The sequence below is a fragment of the Podarcis bocagei genome (assembly GCF_964188305.1).
Source record: "Podarcis bocagei genome assembly, chromosome: 18".
Taxonomy (NCBI): domain Eukaryota; kingdom Metazoa; phylum Chordata; class Lepidosauria; order Squamata; family Lacertidae; genus Podarcis; species Podarcis bocagei.
Genome location: NC_138144.1, coordinates 11,054,255 through 11,073,403, shown reverse-complemented (window position 1 = coordinate 11,073,403; position 19,149 = coordinate 11,054,255). Strand labels below are relative to the sequence as shown.

The 19,149-nt window shown below is 45.7% G+C and overlaps 1 protein-coding gene across 3 annotated transcripts in view; it reads right to left on the bottom strand.

Annotated features, from left to right (window-relative positions):
• The window catches only part of MEF2B (myocyte enhancer factor 2B), a 29,508-nt gene extending 11,199 nt beyond the window's left edge, over positions 1-18,309 (bottom strand). For 2 of the 3 annotated variants that reach the window (XM_081177926.1, XM_081177928.1), the window contains exons 1-2: positions 18,122-18,309; positions 234-312 (exon numbers count right to left, since the gene is read on the bottom strand). In XM_081177926.1, coding sequence (XP_081034052.1) covers positions 234-287 — 54 coding nt within the window. In that variant the 5' untranslated portion in view covers positions 288-312; positions 18,122-18,309. The remainder of the gene's footprint in view (positions 1-233; positions 313-18,121) is intronic. The other variant, XM_081177927.1, reaches the window with a different exon arrangement.
• Between the last annotated feature and the right edge of the window lie 840 nt (positions 18,310-19,149).

Here is a 19,149-nt window from a genome sequence, read left to right as displayed (position 1 = left end):
GGGGTCATCCATCCCAACCCCACACAATGCAGGAGCTGCAGCTGAAGAAGCCTTGCTGGGAGAGGGGGTGTGGCCATGGGAGGAGGTGTGGCCTAAGGAGATTCACGAGGGCCGGGCAGAGAGCTTTGGGGGTCCACATTCAGACCTTGCGCCTGAGGCTTCCTCTCCGTGGTCCAGTCTCCACAGCCCTCTTTGTAACTGGTTTTCGCTTTTGTTTTTAAAAAAGTGCTTACCTGCCGGTTCCTTTGGTCCAAAATCCGACTAATCTGGATCTTTTTCCGGCCCATTGCAATTCGGGGCAGATGGAGGCAGCTTTGTAGGGTAAAGAAAATAAAAATGTATGATTTTACACACATGGTAGAGCTGGGTTGATATATTGACAAATTCTCTGAAACCGGTATGGCGTTCAGATCGAGATGCCAGTTTCAGACAATTTGAGATAGGGAGGAAGAAGCAGCCGAGATGCTTTCCAGACACTGTGTTTTCTCAGTATACGGAGGTATTTAAGCTGCTGATAGGGACATGGATGGCGCTGTGGGTTAAACCACAGAGTCTAGGACTTGCCGATCAGAAGGTCGGCAGTTCGAATCCCCGCGACAGGGTGAGTTCCCGTTGCTCGGTCCCTGCTCCTGCCAACCTAGCAGTTCAAAAGCACCTCAAAGTGCAAGTAGATAAATAGGTACTGCTCTGGCGGGAAGGTAAACGGCGTTTCCGTTCGCCGCTCTGGTTCGCCAGAAGCGGCTTAGTCCTGCTGGCCACATGACCCGGAAACTGTACGCCGGCTCCTTCGGCCAATAAAGCAAGATGAGCTCTGCAACCCCAGAATCGCCCACGACTGGACCTAATGGTCAGGGGTCCCTTTACCTTTACCTAAGCTGCTGATATATCACTATGTTACCGGATCCTGCCCAGCCCTAATAATGAGGGAACTTCCAGATGGCCTTTGGGGTTTTTTTGCAGGTTTCAATCACGTGCTGCAAAATCAGGTTACCCAATTTAACATGGACTTCTTGCAAAGGCACTTCCTTCCCCAAAACCGGACTTTGAGTGAAAATGGAAAGCGTGGGGTGGCATTTTGCCTTTTCAAGCTCGTGGGGGGAGGCAGGACCGTTTGTCAGAGCATTAAAATAACGTAATAAGGGTCTGTTGGATCAGGCCCATGGCCCACCCAGTCCAGAATCCTGTTCTCGCAGTGGCCAAATACCCCAAAGAACCTGGGGAGCCAGATAGAGTGCCCCTGGACTGGGAGGTTCCATAGGAACATGCGAAGAGACTGGCTGGAGACAGATCATCACCACTGCGGCTAGCAGCCATCGATAGCCCTCTCCTTCATGAATTAGTGCAATCCTTCTTAAAAGCCATCTAAGTTGGCTGTCGCTGCTTCCTGCAGCATTGAGTTCCGCCATTTAACTCTGCCCTGTGTGGAAAATTGCTTTCCTTTATCTGTTGTGATTCTTTCAGCAGAACATCTCTGCAGCCGCCATCTAGTCTCAGATGCTCAGAAGTCCTCTAGCCCTGCCTGCAGAGATCTGCACTCAGGGCCTGACATGTAGCAATTATAAACCTTGAATAAAGGGTGTTTTTTCCCTGACTTGCAGTTAACAGCCCCTCTTGCAGCATTTGTGATGGAGCCTTTGCAAAACCTGAAAATTATTATTTTAAACTTCTCTCTCGCCCTTCCTCCCAAAGTTGACCCAAGGCAGCAAATGAGCAAAGCAGCTAGAAAGAAAACTAAACAATTATGCAAACATTAAGAGTATCACAAACAAACAAACAAACAAACAAACAAACAAACAAACAAACATCTGTTGTGTCCTGGTACAGCCTTAGGGTGACAAGAAGGGGCTGTACCACAGCAGGGAGTGAGTGACTTTTCTTCTTCCATGATCCCCAAAGCGGGGGAAACTCATCGCAAGTAGAAACACAGCACCACAGGGCAGCTGGCACACAACATCTCTCCCTTAGCTGCGATTCCCGCATCGTGGGGGGGGGGGCTGGACTAGATGAGCCCAGCTCTACAATTCTATGATCTGAAATATACAAATCTGTTGCAAATCAAACAGCTCCATTTCCGGCGGTGGGTTCCGAATCACTGCTTTTTAAAAAATCCTTTTCAGGTCCTGTTCTGTCTTATTGAGCGCTGGGGACTAAATATAGCCAATCAGAACTAATTTTAAGTAGATGGGAGGAAGCAGTGACGCCGTTCCCACGACAGCGGCTGTTTAGGTCACCACCCACACAGGGCGCCAAAAGGTAATTTAAAAAAATAAATTGCCCAGAAAAATGCACACGGGGACCTCAGTTTGGTAAAAGAGAACTCTGGAAACATTCCTGCAGGGAAGCCCACCCCCCTTCTCCCCCAATAGCATCTCCAGACATCAAACATTGGGGAAAGTGCTTGTTTAAGTATTAAATTTTCCAATAGAATCATAGAACTGTACAGTCGGAATCTTTAGCAACAGCCATCAATCAAGGATGGGTCTCCTGCCAGACCAGGAACAGTGGGGAAATCCAATTCAGTCTGCATTTGAACCCGAATCTAGCCAATCTGCACCTTCCGAAACAACGCGCCCAATGAAGCACAGCTGTCCTTCGAGATTCACACTCCTCTGAATTTTGCAGGGAGAACCAAACCGCTTTTTACAAAAAGGCACCTGCCAGGGTAAAGCAGGAATAAAAATGCTACCTTGGAGAAAGCAGCTGCCCAGGCTCTGAGATCTTGTGGGGAGGCCCTTCTCCCAGTCCGGCCACCCTCTCAGACAGGGCCTTCTCGGTGGCGGCTCTTCCCAGGCAACTTAGGAACTCCCTCCCTGGGGAAGCCAGACTGACTCCCTCCTTGCTCTCCTTCCGCAGGCGGGTGAAGACCCTCTTGTTCCAACAGGCTTTTGGGAACTGACTGTTTTTAATGAGGGGGCTGGTGCCATGATAGTTTCATTTTAATTACCTGTATGTTTTAATAGCACACACACACAGTTTTAATTCTAATTAGTACTTAATGGCTTTTTAATTATTGTTTCTCTCTCTCTAGGTTTTTAGCTGCTTCTGTTTTATCCGTAAGACACCTTGAGCCCCTGTCTGGGAAGAAGGTGGGATATAAATAAATATGATAATAAAATGTGGTTGCTAACGCAGCTTTGTTGGTAGAGCATGAGACTCTTAATCTCAGGGTTGTGGGTTCGAGCCCCACCTTGGGCAAAAGATCCCTGCATTGCAGGCGGTTGGCCCAGCTCTAGTATATATATATATCCACTTAGAAGACTTTTGTTTAAGGTTCAATTATGTAGGCTGACAATGGCATTAAGCACAATCCAGTCGATGCTGCAACTGAATGTTGCAGCGCATGCGACACTTCAGGTCACAGCCGAGTTGATCAGCAGTACCTTCCCTCATGTGCTCTTCGCTCTTCTCCATTTCCCCTTATTGGTTTATCTAAACTTTAAGGTTTCTTTCCTTTGTTTCTTTTTACAATCAAGTGTTGTGTACGTTTTATGAAACAGATAAATGAATGAACAAAGGAACACTGAGAGAGCAACGTGCAACCAGGTTGAGCGACGAAGGAGCAGAGAGGCACCTGTTGTCTTCTAAATGGAGGAGTCGGCCAAAGTGAGAGGAAGCCTTTGCTCTCACCTGGGATCCAGATCTCCAGTTGCTCTGTAGGGCATACAGCTAATGTATTAATAGTTAATTTTTATTATTTGTACGGCAGAAGGCCCTCAGTGCTGGACCTCAGCGTCCAGGCTGGACAACGGGGGCAGAGATGCTCCTTCAAGCATACAGGACTGAGGCCGTTTAGGTTTTTCTTTCTTTCTTTTTTAAAATAATTTTTAATACATTTTCTGTTTTGCAATTTAGAATACTCATTCAAACATCCTTAAAATATCAGTGACTTCCCTTCTTCTCTTTCCAGGATTCATTTTGCATGTCATAAATCCTTGCATATTTTACATAAACTAAACCATTCAATATTTCATTATTACACATATCAAAATTTATTTACACTGCTGAATTTATCTTAATGCTGCCAACGATTTCAAGTGTACACAATTCTCCCCCCCCCCATATATTCAATAACCATTTTCCAGTCTTTGACCATTTAGGTCTTTAAAGCTCAGTACAATGGTACCTCGGGTTAAGAACTTAATTCGTTTTGGAGGTCCATTCTTAATCTGAAACTGTTCTTAACCTGAGGTACCACTACAGCTGATGGGGCCTCCCACTGTTGCTGCGCCACAGCCATGCAAGTTCTGTTCTCATTCTGAAGCAAAGTTCTTATCCCGAGGTACTATTTCTGGGTTAGCAGAGTCTGTAACCTGAAGCGTCTGTAACCCGAGGTACCACTGTACATGTTACCTCATGTTACATTTGCTTCATGTTACGTTCTTTCAGGTTACATCCCGCAGCGACCCGGAAGTACCGGAAAGGGTTACTTCCGGGTTTCACCGCTCGCACATGCGCAGAAGTGCTAGAACGCGCTTCACGCATGCGCACAAGCGCCAAATCGTGGCGCGCACCTGCACAAATATGGCGCTTCAAGTTGCGCTCTTTTCATGTTGCGAATGGGCCTCCGGAATGGATCCCGTTCGCAACCAGAGGTACCACTGTACCAACACTTTGAATTGTGCTCGGAAACGTACTGGGAGTCAGTGAAGATCCTTTAGGACCGGAGTTATATGGTCCCGGCAGCTGCTCCCAGTCCCCAGTCTAGCTGCCGCATTCTGGATTAATTGCAGTTTCCGGGTCACCTTCCAAGGCAGCCCCATGTAGAGCGCATTGTAGTAGTCCAAGCAGGAGAAAACCAGAGCATGAGACAGTCTGTGGGCAGGGAGGGTCTCAGATGGAGCTGGTAGACAGCTGCCCTGGACACAGAATTGAGCTGCGCCTCCATGGACAGCAGTGAGTCCAAAATGACCCCCAGGCTGCGCACCTGGTCTTTCAAGGGCACCATTACCCCACGAAAGACCAGGGATTCCCAACTCCCCAACCCGTCCCCCAGAAACAGCACTTCTGTCGTGTCAGGATTCAACTTCAATAACGCAGGCAGGAATAGCTTATGTAAGGAGCTGCCCAGTTTCATCAGCTGCTTCCTCCCTGGGAAACTCATTAGAGGAGGCAGCAAAGAGGAAGAGAAGGGGGGGAGTTGCTTGTGTGAGGGAGAGGGAAAGGCAAGGATGGCCTCCCCAATCATTCCCCCCGTTTGTCAATTAATTTTTACTACATTTCAAAATTTGTAACAAATGAACATCAAATAATACACATTTATAAGCTGACTTCCCTCCCCACCAGATTGATGTTCCACTTTTCATCCTTTATTTGCTGCTCAATATTACATCCATTTCCAATTTAGATTTCAAAAACTTTAAATATTTCAGCATTTTGTCCTTAATTTTTTTCTATTTTCTTCTTATTCATTTCCCATCGACGGCTCTTTTTAAAATTCCTGCTAGACTTTTACTTTGCTGCAGCATTGCCCCAAATATCACAAAGAGTTACTTTTAGTCCGTCTACATAAAGCCTTAGTTATACATCAGTAATCCACAAACACAACCCGTCTCCCCGATCATTTTCCTATAAGGCCTTTTCCTAAGAGCCTCAGAAACTGCCTTACAATCATAGAATGGAAGAGCTGGAAGGGGCCACCCAGGGTCATCTAGTCCAACCTTCTGCGACACAGGAATCTTCTGTGCAAGTTGAGGCTCGAACCCGCAACCCTGAACTTAAGAGTCTTGTGGTCTCCCAACTGAGCTTTGTCACTGCATCCTAGACTGACTGGCGTGAAAACTCCGTCCCTTGATCTACGTGCCATGGGAACTCTGCAAGATTCTAGTTCTCAAGTGTGGAGTTTGAGAAATGTTGGAAGGCATGGAAATGAAAAGTGAAATCCATTATTTGGAGATAAAATTATCCCTCTAGGCTCAATAGAACTACCAAAAAAGGGGAAGCGCATAATCTGAGATCCCCGTCAACATAAAAGCATGGAACATCCTCTCAGGCACAGAAGACAGCTTCTAGACCAGGGGTCCCCAAACTAAGGGCTGCGGGCCGGATAAGGCCCAAGGGACTCGTTTATCTGGCCCGCGGCAACCCCCGCTGCCCACTGTTACTGGCGCTGTGCTGCACGGCTGCCCACTTCCAGGTCGGAGGAGAACCGGAAATAGGTTGTGCGCATGCGCAAGCGTTATTTGCGCATGCACAAGTGTTATTTCCAGTGCACATCTGGGTTGGAGGAGGCCAGTGCACATGTGCACAAGCTACGTATTTCCAGTGCTCCTCCAACCCGGAAGTGTGCCAGAAATAGCGTGTGCGCACGCGTATGGGCACACGCTCCCCCGCCCTCCGACCCGCCGTGTGATCAGCACTGGAGACACCGGCCAGAGGTGCGGTAAGTTTGCTGACCCCTGTTCTAGACCATGGGTAGGCAAACGAAGGCCCGGGGGGCGGATCCAGCCCAATCACCTTCTCAATCCGGCCCACGGATCAGTGTGTTTTTACATGAGTAGAAAGTGTTCTTTTATTTAAAATGCATCTCTGGGTTACTGGTGGGGCATAGGAATTTGTTCACCCCCCACCCCCAAAAAATATAGTCCAACCCCCCACAAGGTCCGAGGGACAGTGGACCGGCTCCCTGCCGAAAAAGTTTGCTGACCCCTGTTCTAGATGGCCCTCCTCTTGGTATTTATACAGAAGTTAAGACCCGGATTTACAGAAGCCATCCAGGTTTTTGATTTAATCCCGGAATGTCCCGCTTTTCCTTAGGACATCCCTGTTTTCATCAGAGAAATGTAGGCGGGTATGTAAAAGATATGACTTAAAATAATTTTTTTAAATCAAATAAAGTAATATTCAGCAATCCATTAAAATATTATAGCACACAACAAAACTGATTCTCAAAATACCAGCAAATACATAACTATTAAATAGAAATCCACTCCTATTTTGTTGTTCCTTCAGCCCGTGTCTTTGCTTTTCAAAATGCATTGTGTTATTTTATGCCCGGTGACTTTTATTGATTACAGCTTATAAATCAATGTAATTAAGAGTGAATTTCTGTTTAATTATTATTTGTTGATCTTTAATTTCATTGTGTATTCATATGGTATTCTAATGGATTATTGTGTTCCAGGATTTATTTGATATAAACTGTTCATTTTAAAGTTATGCATCTTTTGCTCTAGGAGGCTGTTTGATCAGAATTGAGTCTACCCTTCCAGAGTTAGCGCTAAATACATTACTAAATAGTGGGGTTAAACCACAGAGCCTAGGACTTACCAATCAGAAGGTTGGCGGTTCGAATCCCCGCAATGGGGTGAGCTCCCGTTGCTCGGTCTCTGCTCCTGCCAACCTAGCAGTTTGAAAGCACGTCCCTGAAAAGCTAGATTTCTATGTGCAGGGATTTTTAAAATATCCAGTGAATCCACTCAGTTTAGTAGTACAGCCCACACACAGGCTACCAACACAGTGAGGAGGAAAACCCCTTACTGGATGAGGCTCAATAGCCTCAATCCTCAATAGATGAGGATCTTCCAAGCGCCCCTACTTTCTAGGGACAGTGCCGGATTTACACAAGCTGTCATGGTTTCTGATTTGATCCTGGAATGTCACGTTTTTCCTTAGAATGTCCTTATTTTCACTGGACAAAGGTTGGAGGGTATGGAGTTATGCGACCCCCGAGCCAGGGAGATAACTATACAACCTTTAGAGGACATCTGAAAGCAGCCCTGTATGGGGACGTTTTTTAATGTTTCATTATGTTTTTCTATATGCTGGGAGCCACCCAGAGTGTCTGGGGGAACCCAGTCAGATGGGCGGGGTATATATAATAAAATTTATTATTATTATTATTATTATTATTATTATTATTATTATTATTATTGAAAAGGACATCTCTATTGTCATCAGAGAAATGTTGGAGGGGATGTATCCTGATTTCAGCGCTGGACAGCCAACATTTCTGCCCAAGCAATTCAAGGTGGAGGGCAATGGGGAGAAAAAGGAAGCCCACCTTTGTGGCTTGTTCCATTCCAAGATAGACTGCCCCTCACTGTGAAGGTTCCACATATTCGCTGGAGCTCAGGTCCTCTCAGTGCAGACCTTGCCTCCTTCCTGGGCCTTCTGCTCCTCCCTCCTTAGGACCCAACAGTCTTTCAGGGCTTACATCCCAGGATCTGGGCTGCACAGGTGTCCCTCGTCACCCCTGTTGCTAATTTCCCCGATAAATGTTTCTGGGTCATCTGCCCGTTGGAAAGTTAACAGAGCTGCTTGCTTCTCTCACAGTAGCGATGGGACAGCCTGTCGATTTCACTTGGTTTCTCGCTTTTCCGTGTTCAATTCAGGGACCCACTCTTCCCAAAATTGGCTTGACATTATTATATTTTAAAATCGCCCTGTGAAAGCTAATCAGCATTTTAGTACACCGAACACACATGTCTTTGGATGTGAATTTTGCCTAGCAGAAATGTTTTTTGCAAAGCCATTTCCTCTTCTGACCCTCAATCCGGGGGGGGGGGGGGTGATTGTACCTTACTCTTGTGTAAGTTGTTTTCAATAAAAAAATTCCTTCCTGTAGCACCTTAAAGACCAACTAAGTTAGTTCTTGGTATAAGCTTTCGTGTGCATGCACACTTCTTCAGATACCAGGTGCTACAGGAAGGATTTTTTTTATTTCGACTATGGCAGACCAACACGGCTACCCATCTGTAACTGGAACCATTGTTTTCAATAGTTTTCAATACAGTGGTACCTCGGGTTAAGTACTTAATTCGTTCCGGAGGTCCATTCTTAACCTGAAACTGTTCTTAACCTGAAGCACCACTTTAGCTAATGGGGCTTCCCGCTGCCGCCGCACCACTGGAGCACGATTTCTGTTCTCATCCTGAAGCAAAGTTCTTAACCTGAAGCACTATTTCTGGGTTAGCGGAGTCTGTAACCTGAAGCGCATGCAACCTGAAGTGTATGTAACCTGAAGCGTATGTAACCCGAGGTACCACTGTATGGTGTTTTAACATTGCAATCCACCAGGGAACCTTAGGGTAAAGGATACATGATACATGAACAACATATTGCATGGATTTGAGTGTGATTTTTTGTGGAATCTTCGCCCTACTGTTTGAATATTTACGGAAATTATTCGGCTGGAGAGCTGTACCTGCAAGATTCGGCAAGGTGTGAATGTCAGAGGGTGGTTTGCGTTCCAGTTTACGGGTTGCTTCTGAAAGTGCGGATCATTTTCCTGGATTTTGCTGTTTGTTTGTTTGCGTCTGCCTGCTTCCAAACGCTTAAAAGCATGGGAAGAAGATAATGTGGAAACAAAATGCAAAAAAAAGAGAGCGCTGAAAATAAGAATGGGAGGCTGAGCCAAGGTCCCAAAATAAAACAGACGACAGGAAACCGGGGGATGAGGCTGGCCGTGACCACAAAAATAGGTAGCCAGGAAGAGCGGGGGGGGCGGGGGGGTGTCTTGCCTTCGGAAGCGCCAGTCAGGACCGTGTGTCAGAGAGCAAAAAGTCCCTCTCTGCCTTGAACAGAACGGCCAAGATTTGACCGGTTCCAAAATGCCTGGGGGGGATTCCCCCCCCCACAAAGCTCTCCCCACAAATAGCACAACTGCGCTGCAAATAAAGACTGCATCCTCTCCTTAGAACATAGAGAGAGCTCTGCTGGATCAGGTCACAGGGGCTCCTCTAAGCCAAGCGTCCTAGAATCACAGATTCATTGCATTGTCAAGTTGGAAGGGGCCATGAGGGTCATCTAGTCCAACCCCCTGTAGGGCGAGAATCTTTTGCCCAGTATTGAACCCACAACCCTGAGATTAAGAATCTTGTGCTCTACCCTCTGGGCTATCCCAGATGGTAGTTGTTTGACGAGGGTGCAAAAAGGGCTGGTGAGGGAGCTGATAGGTTCAAGGGCCGCATAGAGAGGACTCTGGGGGCCACCCACATTTCACCCCCTAAATCTCCATTCCTGCTTTACAAAGATGCCCACAAAGTGGATATAAAGAAGGGCACCTGGCAACTCCACCTGGCCAGCCACCCCTTCCCAAATCCTTTGCAGCCTCTTGTGTGAATTTTATAATTTGATTTTTCTTGTGGTTGTGCTGTTTAATGTGCTTTTAAAGTTGTTTTGTTAATAGTGTGAGAATCTTTGTTAATAGAATCTTTCACCCAATGCAGGGCTCGAACCTACGACCCCCAGAATTAAGAGTCTGGTGCTCTACTGACTGAGCTACCCAAGTGCTGTCCTGATCTCACAGTAGCCAGACAGCTGCCCCAAATGGCAAGCAGGATGTGAGATCAACAGCCTCGGCCGTTCCAAGGAAGACTGGCTGTGTCCATGGAAGCTCCATTTAGGAAGCACACATGATTTCAATCCTCTCAAGAGCATCCCAAGATTTGAGAAAATTCATTTAAAAAATGCTCATGAGGTCGGCTCCCTGACTCACGTCTAACAGACTCCCCCACCCTCGCCGCTGGTCAAAGTGACTTTCCCCACAAACTGCTCGTCTGGAATGCGAAATGTGCAAGAAGATCGCCAAATATCCAACAGCAGCCAGAATCTTATCTGCAAATAACTGGAAAGGAAGTCCAGAGAAAGAAGAACGTCTCCTACAAATCGGCGCTCTCTGCAGAACTGGCAAAGCTAACAGCGTGAAGAAGAGATCTTCACGATGGACAGTTTATGGCAGCGTGGAAGCCTTTGGGGGTTATTTATTTATTTTAATATAGCAATTAAATGAAATCACAGGCAGGATTTGAAATCTGAGAAACGTGGAGAAACGATAATATGTGAAATAGAGGAATGTATATTAGGTGACATGCGCAATGTACAGGTGAAACTCGAAAAATTAGAATATCGTGGGAAAGTTCGTTTATTTCAGTAATACAACTTAAAAGGTGAAACTAATATATGAGACAGACTCATGACATGCAAAGCGAGATATGTCAAGCCTTTATTTGTTATAATTGTGATGATTATGAACTTTTCCACGATATTCTAATTTTTCAAGTTTCACCTGTAATAGAGGAATACGTAGGACGTGGGAGCCAGGTTCAAATTCCACTCGGCCACAAAACTCGGTGAGCGATTCTGGAGCTGTTGTTGCCTTGGCCAACCTTGCAGGGTTGCAGTGGAGATTAAATGAGGGTGGAGAAAACCAGGTATGCCTCTCTGAGCTCATTGGGGAGAACTTAAATGCGATATATATGAAGTCCCTCCAAGCACATTAACAGCTGCATTCCTTATTTCTAAGAATGATTTACGATCCGAAAAACTGTCGGTTCAGAGGCCAAAGGCGCAAGAGTTTGATACTTGGGTGTTTGGCAGCAAAACGCTCAGCAACGTACTGGGATTCCAAACTTAAAAACTCATCTAGAGATTATCAGGCTCACCCTAATACATCAGGTTGGGGTTTTTTTTCTTGGCCTCTACAGAAATAGTCATTTTATTTTTATTTTTATTTTTAAAGTCCTGGCTTCTGCGTCATGCACAGAAATGCCACCTGGCCATGCAGATTCTGGCTAATTTCTGGAGTGACACAGAGTGAAAGTCGCAGTTTATTTTGGGGGGGTAGCAGTTCCCCATTCGCTGTTCCGGTCACAAGCCTCCTCTGCAACGTGGTCGGGGTGGGGGGTGGGAAGGGGGTTTATACTGAGACAGGGGGCGGAGGGGGTGGATTCCCACCCAGCCTTGAAGAAAGAAAAATGACCTAAATCCCAAAGTGAGATGGAGCCTCCTCAGGCAGGGAAAATCTACCTCTGGACATTAGACTGGGGTGAGAAAGAAAATATTGCGGGAGTGTTTACATCTTCAGGTCCTGTATCCCTGAAGGGGCGTCTCCACCCCCATCGTCCAGCCCAGACACGGAGGTCCAGCTCCGAGGGTCTTCTGGTAGTTCTCTCCCTGTGAGAAGTGAAGTTACAGGGAACCAGGCAGAGGGCCTTCTCGGTGGTGGTGCCTGCCTTGTGGAACAACCTCCTATCAGATGTCAAGGAGATAAAGGACTGAGTTTTAGAAGACATCAGAAGACAGCCCTGTATAGGGAAGCTTTTCATATTTGATGTTTTCTTGTGATTTTATGTTTTGCTGGAAGCCTCCCAGAGAGGCTGGGGAAACCCAGTCCGATGGGTGGCATATTATTAATTATTATTATTATTATTATTATTAGCAAGCGTCTGTTTGGCCATCTGTCGTGGGTGAAAGGATGTCAGATGTGTGCTTGCTTTGACACCCAACAAGTCTCTTTATATGACATTCTATTGGGATTGAACCTCCATGTGCAGGGGCAGTCTACAGCAAGTTGCTCAATGCTGGACACCAGGAATTCAATGAGGGCTGTTTCATAGAATTGGAAGAGAGCCTGAGGAGCATCTAGTCCAAGCCCCTGCAAGGCAGGAATATGCAGCTGTCCCATAAGGGGATCAATCCTGCAACCTTGGCGCTATCAGCACCACACTTTATCCAGTTTCATCAGGCTTGTGGGCTGACCGCCGTTGGAGAAAGGACCTTAGGTGGACCTGTCGCCTGAATCCAGTGAGGGTGATGGCCACTTAAGACTGCAAGCCTAACCCTACTTACCTGGGAGCAAGCCCTATTAAATTCTACTTCCAAGTAGACCTGGTTAGGCTGTGTAACAGAGACATTGTCTACCCTGCTCAGAGAATCCCACAGTCTGGCCTCCAAGGCTCCGCCGCCCAAATTTAAGATTCTAGAATCAGATCCCTGGATATGGAGAGCGGGTTTTGTTCCAGCATCTAAGGCATGGGGGAGAATTTTGATCCAGTTCACACTTAAATCAATCAAATCTGCAGCATCCATAAAATAATAATGCACGAAGCAGGACGCAGGCGTTCTTGGAGATTCGCACTTATCCAAACTTTGCAATGCAGTTTTCCAAACACGAATATCTTAGTACCTAAAAGGAAAGACAACCTACAAAAATACTTTGCATGAGGAGATATTTCCTAGTTGAAACAGCCAGCAAAAATGTGTTTATTATCTTTGGGTTTTTTATTTGTTGCATTTATATCCCGGTTTTTCTCTAATCTCCACAACATCCCTGTGAGGTAGGTTAGAAGCTTAGAAGCAGTGACTAGCCCAGAGTCACACCCACTGGGCTTCATGCCCAAGCGGATATTCCAACCCTGGTCCTGGGTCAATATTCTAGCCACCGCAACAAACTAGAGAAATTCGCACTAAATTATTGGAGATTTTTTTTTTCAAATTTTTAAAGACAAATTGCTACAGAAATGCAGGGAATAGAATTTAAATTCAAAAAATGAGAAGCTTAGATCAAAAAATGACAGCAGTTTATAAAATTATGCTAGGCATGGAGAATGTGGGTGGAGAAAAGTTTTTCTGCCTCTTTCCTAACATTTGAACTCGTGAAAATCCAAGGAAGCGGAATACAGGAAGGTTCAGAAAACAAAGTCTTTCTTCACACAGTGCAGAGTTAAACTATGGAACTCCCTCCCACAGGGATGTTCACCAGCCCAGGTGCATTTTTTAGGGGCTGGGGGGAAATCAAGGTTTATAGCCCTCCTCTGATCTAGGCCTTGCTGTCATTTAACTAACGGATGCCAAATTCTGAAACAGCGGCTACAGAGGAAGAGGGGAACTGCAAATAACAACAATAATCACAAATTAATTCTCTCTACAATTGAAATGCCTGGGAAAGTTTCCATTGCCAAAACTGTCAGATCTCTGGGGAGAGAGTCCTTTCCAGAAATTAATTTCAGGTGGGGAGGAGAGAAGCTGGAGGAACATTTACTGCTTAATGCTCCCTTGTGGGGAAGGAGCACGATTTCGGGTTTTTCCCCACTTAAGAAGGTCTCTGCAGCAGGTCAAAGGGACCCATCTAGTCCAGTCTCTGGTCAAAATAAGTGACCAACTAGATCCCACCCCCGGAAAGGGCTGCCTTCAGGTTGTATTGTATTTAATTATGGGGTATCAGAGTTTTTAGGGGGCTAACCAGGCTGGGATAGCAGGCTTGTTGGTTTCTGAATGTCTGATGTAGATTTTCAGTTTCGTTGTTCTGTATGGGACAATGACAATAAAGATTATTGTATTGTTTAGTTACTTATCTCCTTGGCTCGGGGGTCACATAACTCCAGACCCTCCAACACTTCTCAGATGGAAATAGTGACATCTTAAAGAAAAACAGGACATTCTGGGATCAAATCAGAAACCGGGACGGCTTCTGTAAACCCAGGACTGTCCCTGGAAAAGAGGAGTCCTCTCAGAGTCTGAATTCTCTGTGCTGCCTAAAGCAGCCTTCCTTTTGTCTGTCTGGAGACTTCCAACATTCACCTTCACTGGAGGCACAAGAGAGGAACAAAAACTTCTCCCTGTTAATTTTATCCACTCTGTGCATCATTTTATGCACATTTCCCATGATCAGCTTCCTGGAGACACCTTGACTGCCCACTGTTGAAGCAGGAGACTCAACTAGATACGACTTGGGCAAGAAGTGAGATTAGAGGGAGCCAGACAGAGGGCCTTCTCAGTGGTGGCGCCCGCCCTGTGGAACACCCTCCCATCAGATATCAAGGAGATAAAGAACTATCTGACTTTCTGAAAACGTCTGAAGGCAGCCCTGTTTAGGGAAGTTTTTAATGTTTGATGTTGGAAGCCGCCCAGAGTGGCTGGGGCAACCCAGTCAGATTGACGGGATATGAAAAATAAATACACACCTTTCTTGTGGGATTTGCACTCGCTGCCCATCTGCTACCATGGGCGTAGCTGAGGGGGGCAGCTGCCCCCCATTAAATCAAAATCAATGCAAATCTGAGGTTCTGCCCCCCCCAAAAGCTCCCCCCCCAATATATTGGCTATGCCCATGCCCGCTACAAAGTTCAAGGTTTGGGCACAACTATATCAAGCTCTAGAGAGCTCAGGAAGCAGGATTCTCAAGAGCATGGGAAGGCAAACTAAGGCCCGGGGGCCGGATCTGGCCCAATCGCCTTCTAAATCCGGCCCACAGGTGGTCCGGGAATCAGCGTGTTTTTACATGAGTAGAATGTGTGCTTTTATTTCAAATGGATCTCTGGGTTATTTGTGGGGCATAGGAATTCGTTCATCCACCCCCAAAATATAGTCCAGCCCCCCCACAAGGTCTGAGGGACAGTGGACCGGCCCCCGGCTGAAAAAGGTTGCTGACCCTTGCTCAAGAGTTACTCCGGCAGGTGCCTAAAATACCAGGCGCTCTCTCCACAGTAACTCAAAGCAGGGCTTTTGATGTGACCTTGTCAGCATATATAAGGCCTCTGCGCAGAGATCTGCACTGGTGGCCAGTTTGCTACTGAGCTGAGTTCAAGAAAGGCCTTAAAAACTTGGGACCAGTTTACCTGTGTGATCGTCCAACCCCTTACATGCCCTCTCAGTAGTTTGGAACCGTGGCATTGGGGTGGCTTACAGGTGCCGGCATAATACCGTTCCCCTTTTGCAAGAAATCAATCTTTTATCGTGGCAGCATCTACACTCTGGAATTCCCTGCCCATTGACATCAGCGCAGCACGTATCTTTTTTCCAGCACATGCTAAAACACGTTTGTTAGGCAAAGCCGAACTGGACACATCAAATGTTGCTGTATCTTTTAATACATTTTTAGTTTCTTGTTGATTTTATCATTTGAACGTTTTAAAGAGTAGTTTTTACCTTATTGTTCTCATTCTCTTTGTAAAGCACTTTGAGGTTTGTTTGTTTGTTTGTTTGTTCCCAATCAAGCGGTATATAAATTTTATGAAATAAATATGTGCTGAGATTTATCAAGGGCCTGCTCTCAGTACTTTCTCTTTCTGGAAAGCCATTTTTGACGAGCTTTTCCACCTTACGAAAATGTGCACCTGCCGTTTATTTTAAAACAATCTTTGTTTGTACTTTGTGACATTTCTTTAAAAACCCCTATTCTTAGCCGGTTTTAGGGCAAGTCTGCAATTCGCCATGAGACATCCCAAACTCGTGCAGTTCCAGACGCATTACTGATGCGATGGAAGATTGTAGACGTGGGGGGGAAAGTACAGTTCACGGCGGTCGTGGAATCGCTTTATTCTTTTCAAAAATGTCACTCTTCTCATTGCATTGACAAGAGAATGAAGGCATCACAAAAACTTTGCAGACCTTGACTTTAGGAACAGCAGAAGCAGTTGGGAAGAGAGGAGTTCAGGGATATTTTAAAAAAATAATTTTGCAAATTGTGTGTCCTTGTTTCTCAATCTGATCCTTTTTCATGGTTTTGTATGTTTTGTGGTATTTTATGCAATGTGACTTGCTATTATTTTTATTGATTAAAGTTTGGTAAATTCTTTATTGTAATTGTTAAGTGTAAACTGTTTAATGATTATTTGCTGATATTTAATTTTACCGTTTACTATTATATTCCAATGGATTATTGATTATTGCTTTATTTGATATGTTGTTTATTTTAAAGTTACGTTTTCATTGTGACTTTTTTGTATTGGATCAGATTGTTTTTAGGTGTGTGATCTTTGCTGTCTATTTTGTTGTTTCTTCAGCTTGCAAATTTTATTTTTATTTATTAAATTTGTATACCACCATTTATCTGCAGATCTCATGGCAGTTCACTACAAAAAAATTACAATGTAAAAACCACGGTGTGAGTCAAAAACTCAGTTTCTATACTGTATTTTAGAGAAAACATGACACCTTTTGAAAGATAGAAATAAATAATGTGTGTGTACTCAGATGCCCGACTTGTGTATAGAAAGGAGTACACAAATTAAAAGTGAAATGAAATGAAATAGTAATTGCAATTCAGTGAAAAACAGCCCAAAATCTGACACTGGATGCTTGGTGCCACTCACCTTGGAAGAATGGAGAAAATTACATGAAAATTTGAGATATTGGCAAGGACTGGAACCTCCAAACTCTCTTTTATTATTTGACATTTCTCCATGACATATATAGTGGAAGCATCATTTGGAAGACAAACCACATCTAAAGCCTGGCAAGTCTGGATGTATACTGGATCATCAGATAACGCCAATATTATATACTTGGACTTGCTATTTTAGCTCACGTGCAACTGTGCTCATTCGACACACCTGTTTTAAAGTTTTGCTCCTCATCTTTCAATTTGCATCTGTGGTTATAACTGCTCTCTCTGTTTTATATACGTTATAAAATGAAATAAAAAAGCGACAACTCTCTTCAGATTGCAACGCTGAGTTGCTATTTAAAACTTCCCACAAATCCCCAAGAATCCTCCCCTTTTTTGTTAAAGAGAGTGGGATTAGATTTTAGAAAGAAGACCCAAGCTTAACAAGTGAGTCTACCTCCTCTAGGGAAAGATGGAGGAGATTGGGAGATTGGAGGAGAGGGGAGAATTAATATGTTTAATCTTCCCTCACCCCCATTAAGCAGAAGGCTGGATCACTTATCTAACATCCTTTAATTTCCCCGTTTTGTCCTTGCAAGAAGAATCTGGAGAGATGGCTTTGTGGTGGGACCAGACTAGATAACTCTCTCGTGCCTCCCATGCCGGACACCATAAATAAGAACAGCACAACGCCTCCATTTCAGAAGGAAATTCAGAGCCCGTCTGCAAACTGGGGTTACCACACCAGGTGCGAGGAACATGTAACTCCAAAAGGTTATTTTGCTTTTCGTCTTTTTATTTGCACCTGCTCTCACTTGCTTTCCTTTCCCCTCCCCATTCCGTTTTCCTTTAGTGCCACAACTATCAAGAGGACAAGGCTTCCCGCAGAAACGGTGCAAAGATTTGAATCTCTCTACAGCACCCAGAAAATCTACAACACTTTATAAATAATGATGATGATGATCATAATCATAGAATTACAGAGTTGGAAGGGACTCCAAGGGTCATCTAGTCCAACCCCCTGCAATGCAGGAATCCCAGGTTCGACCCCAAGTTGAACTCCCATTCTGAAACTCCCGAGAGCCACTTCCAGCGAGTGTAGACAATACCGAGATGCAAGGGCAGAACATCAGGAGGACCCGTTTCCTGGAAGGATGGCAGGCGTGGAGACCTCTGAGCATGTGCAGAGCGCCTTCCCAGCCTTCCAGGTGTCCCCCACCCCAACCAACACACCTCTCTCTCTAGGCTTCGCCAGCCCATTCATTCTTTGGAGTCCTCGCCTCCCCTGGGGCTTACCTGACGCACCTGTGCTCAGGTGTGCGGTCCTGCTATCCCTCTGCCGGGGGAAAAGCCAAGCTCTCCGCCTCAGTAGCAGATCCTCTGCCCCGGCGCCGCTGCCCGGTGGGGTCCTCTTCTTGCAAACAGCATTGCACGAATTGCAAAAACTGAAATAGGATGATTGTTGTTGCGCAACCTCCTTGCCCGAAGCTCGCCGCTTCCCGCAACAATCCGCGCCTCACTCGCCTCCAGCCTCGGGGCTCAGAATGGGAAGGCTGCTCTTTTGCATAGCCGCGTCCCCCTCGCTCCTGATTGGGCCGGATTCGGCCGGGTCGTTTGCATATGCAGGCTCGATTGGCTGACAGAGAGAGAGGGGTGGGGTGGGCAGAAAGGTACACAGTCACCTCCGCGCACGCCCCGCCCTCAGAACGCCTGCTGGCCCCGCCCACCACGTGGTTTCAGACACGCTTCTGAAACGCCGCTTTCACACGTGAGTCAGACACGCGATGCGCTTCAAGATGTTCCCTTTGTAAAGCAAAGAGAAAGGGCAGCAATCACTGCGTTTAAAGAGTTGTATTCTGTGTTTTCTGATTTGGCTCGTTTGTTGTATTTGGCTTTTTGTTTTTTAAATATTAATTGTATTTTATTCTTTGCGTACACCACGCAGAAAACTTGGTTGGATGGCGTGGGTGGGTATGCGAACTTAATTAATGTGATAAATAGGTAAATGGAACACTTCAAATGGAACAATTCAAAGTGTTGGTGCTGACCTTTAAAGCCCTAAACAGCCTCGGTCCAGTATACCTGAAGGAGCGTCTCCACCCCCATCGTTCTGCCCGGACACTGAGGTCCAGTTCTGAGGGCCTTCTGGCGGTTCCCTCATTGCGAGAAGCAAAGCTACAGGGGACCAGGCAGAGGGCCTTCTCGGTAGTGGCGCCCGCCCTGTGGAACAGCCTCCCACCAGATGTCAAAGAGAAAAATAACTACCAGACTTTTAGAAGACATTTGAAGGCAGCCCTGTTCAGGGAAGTTTTTAACGTGTGATA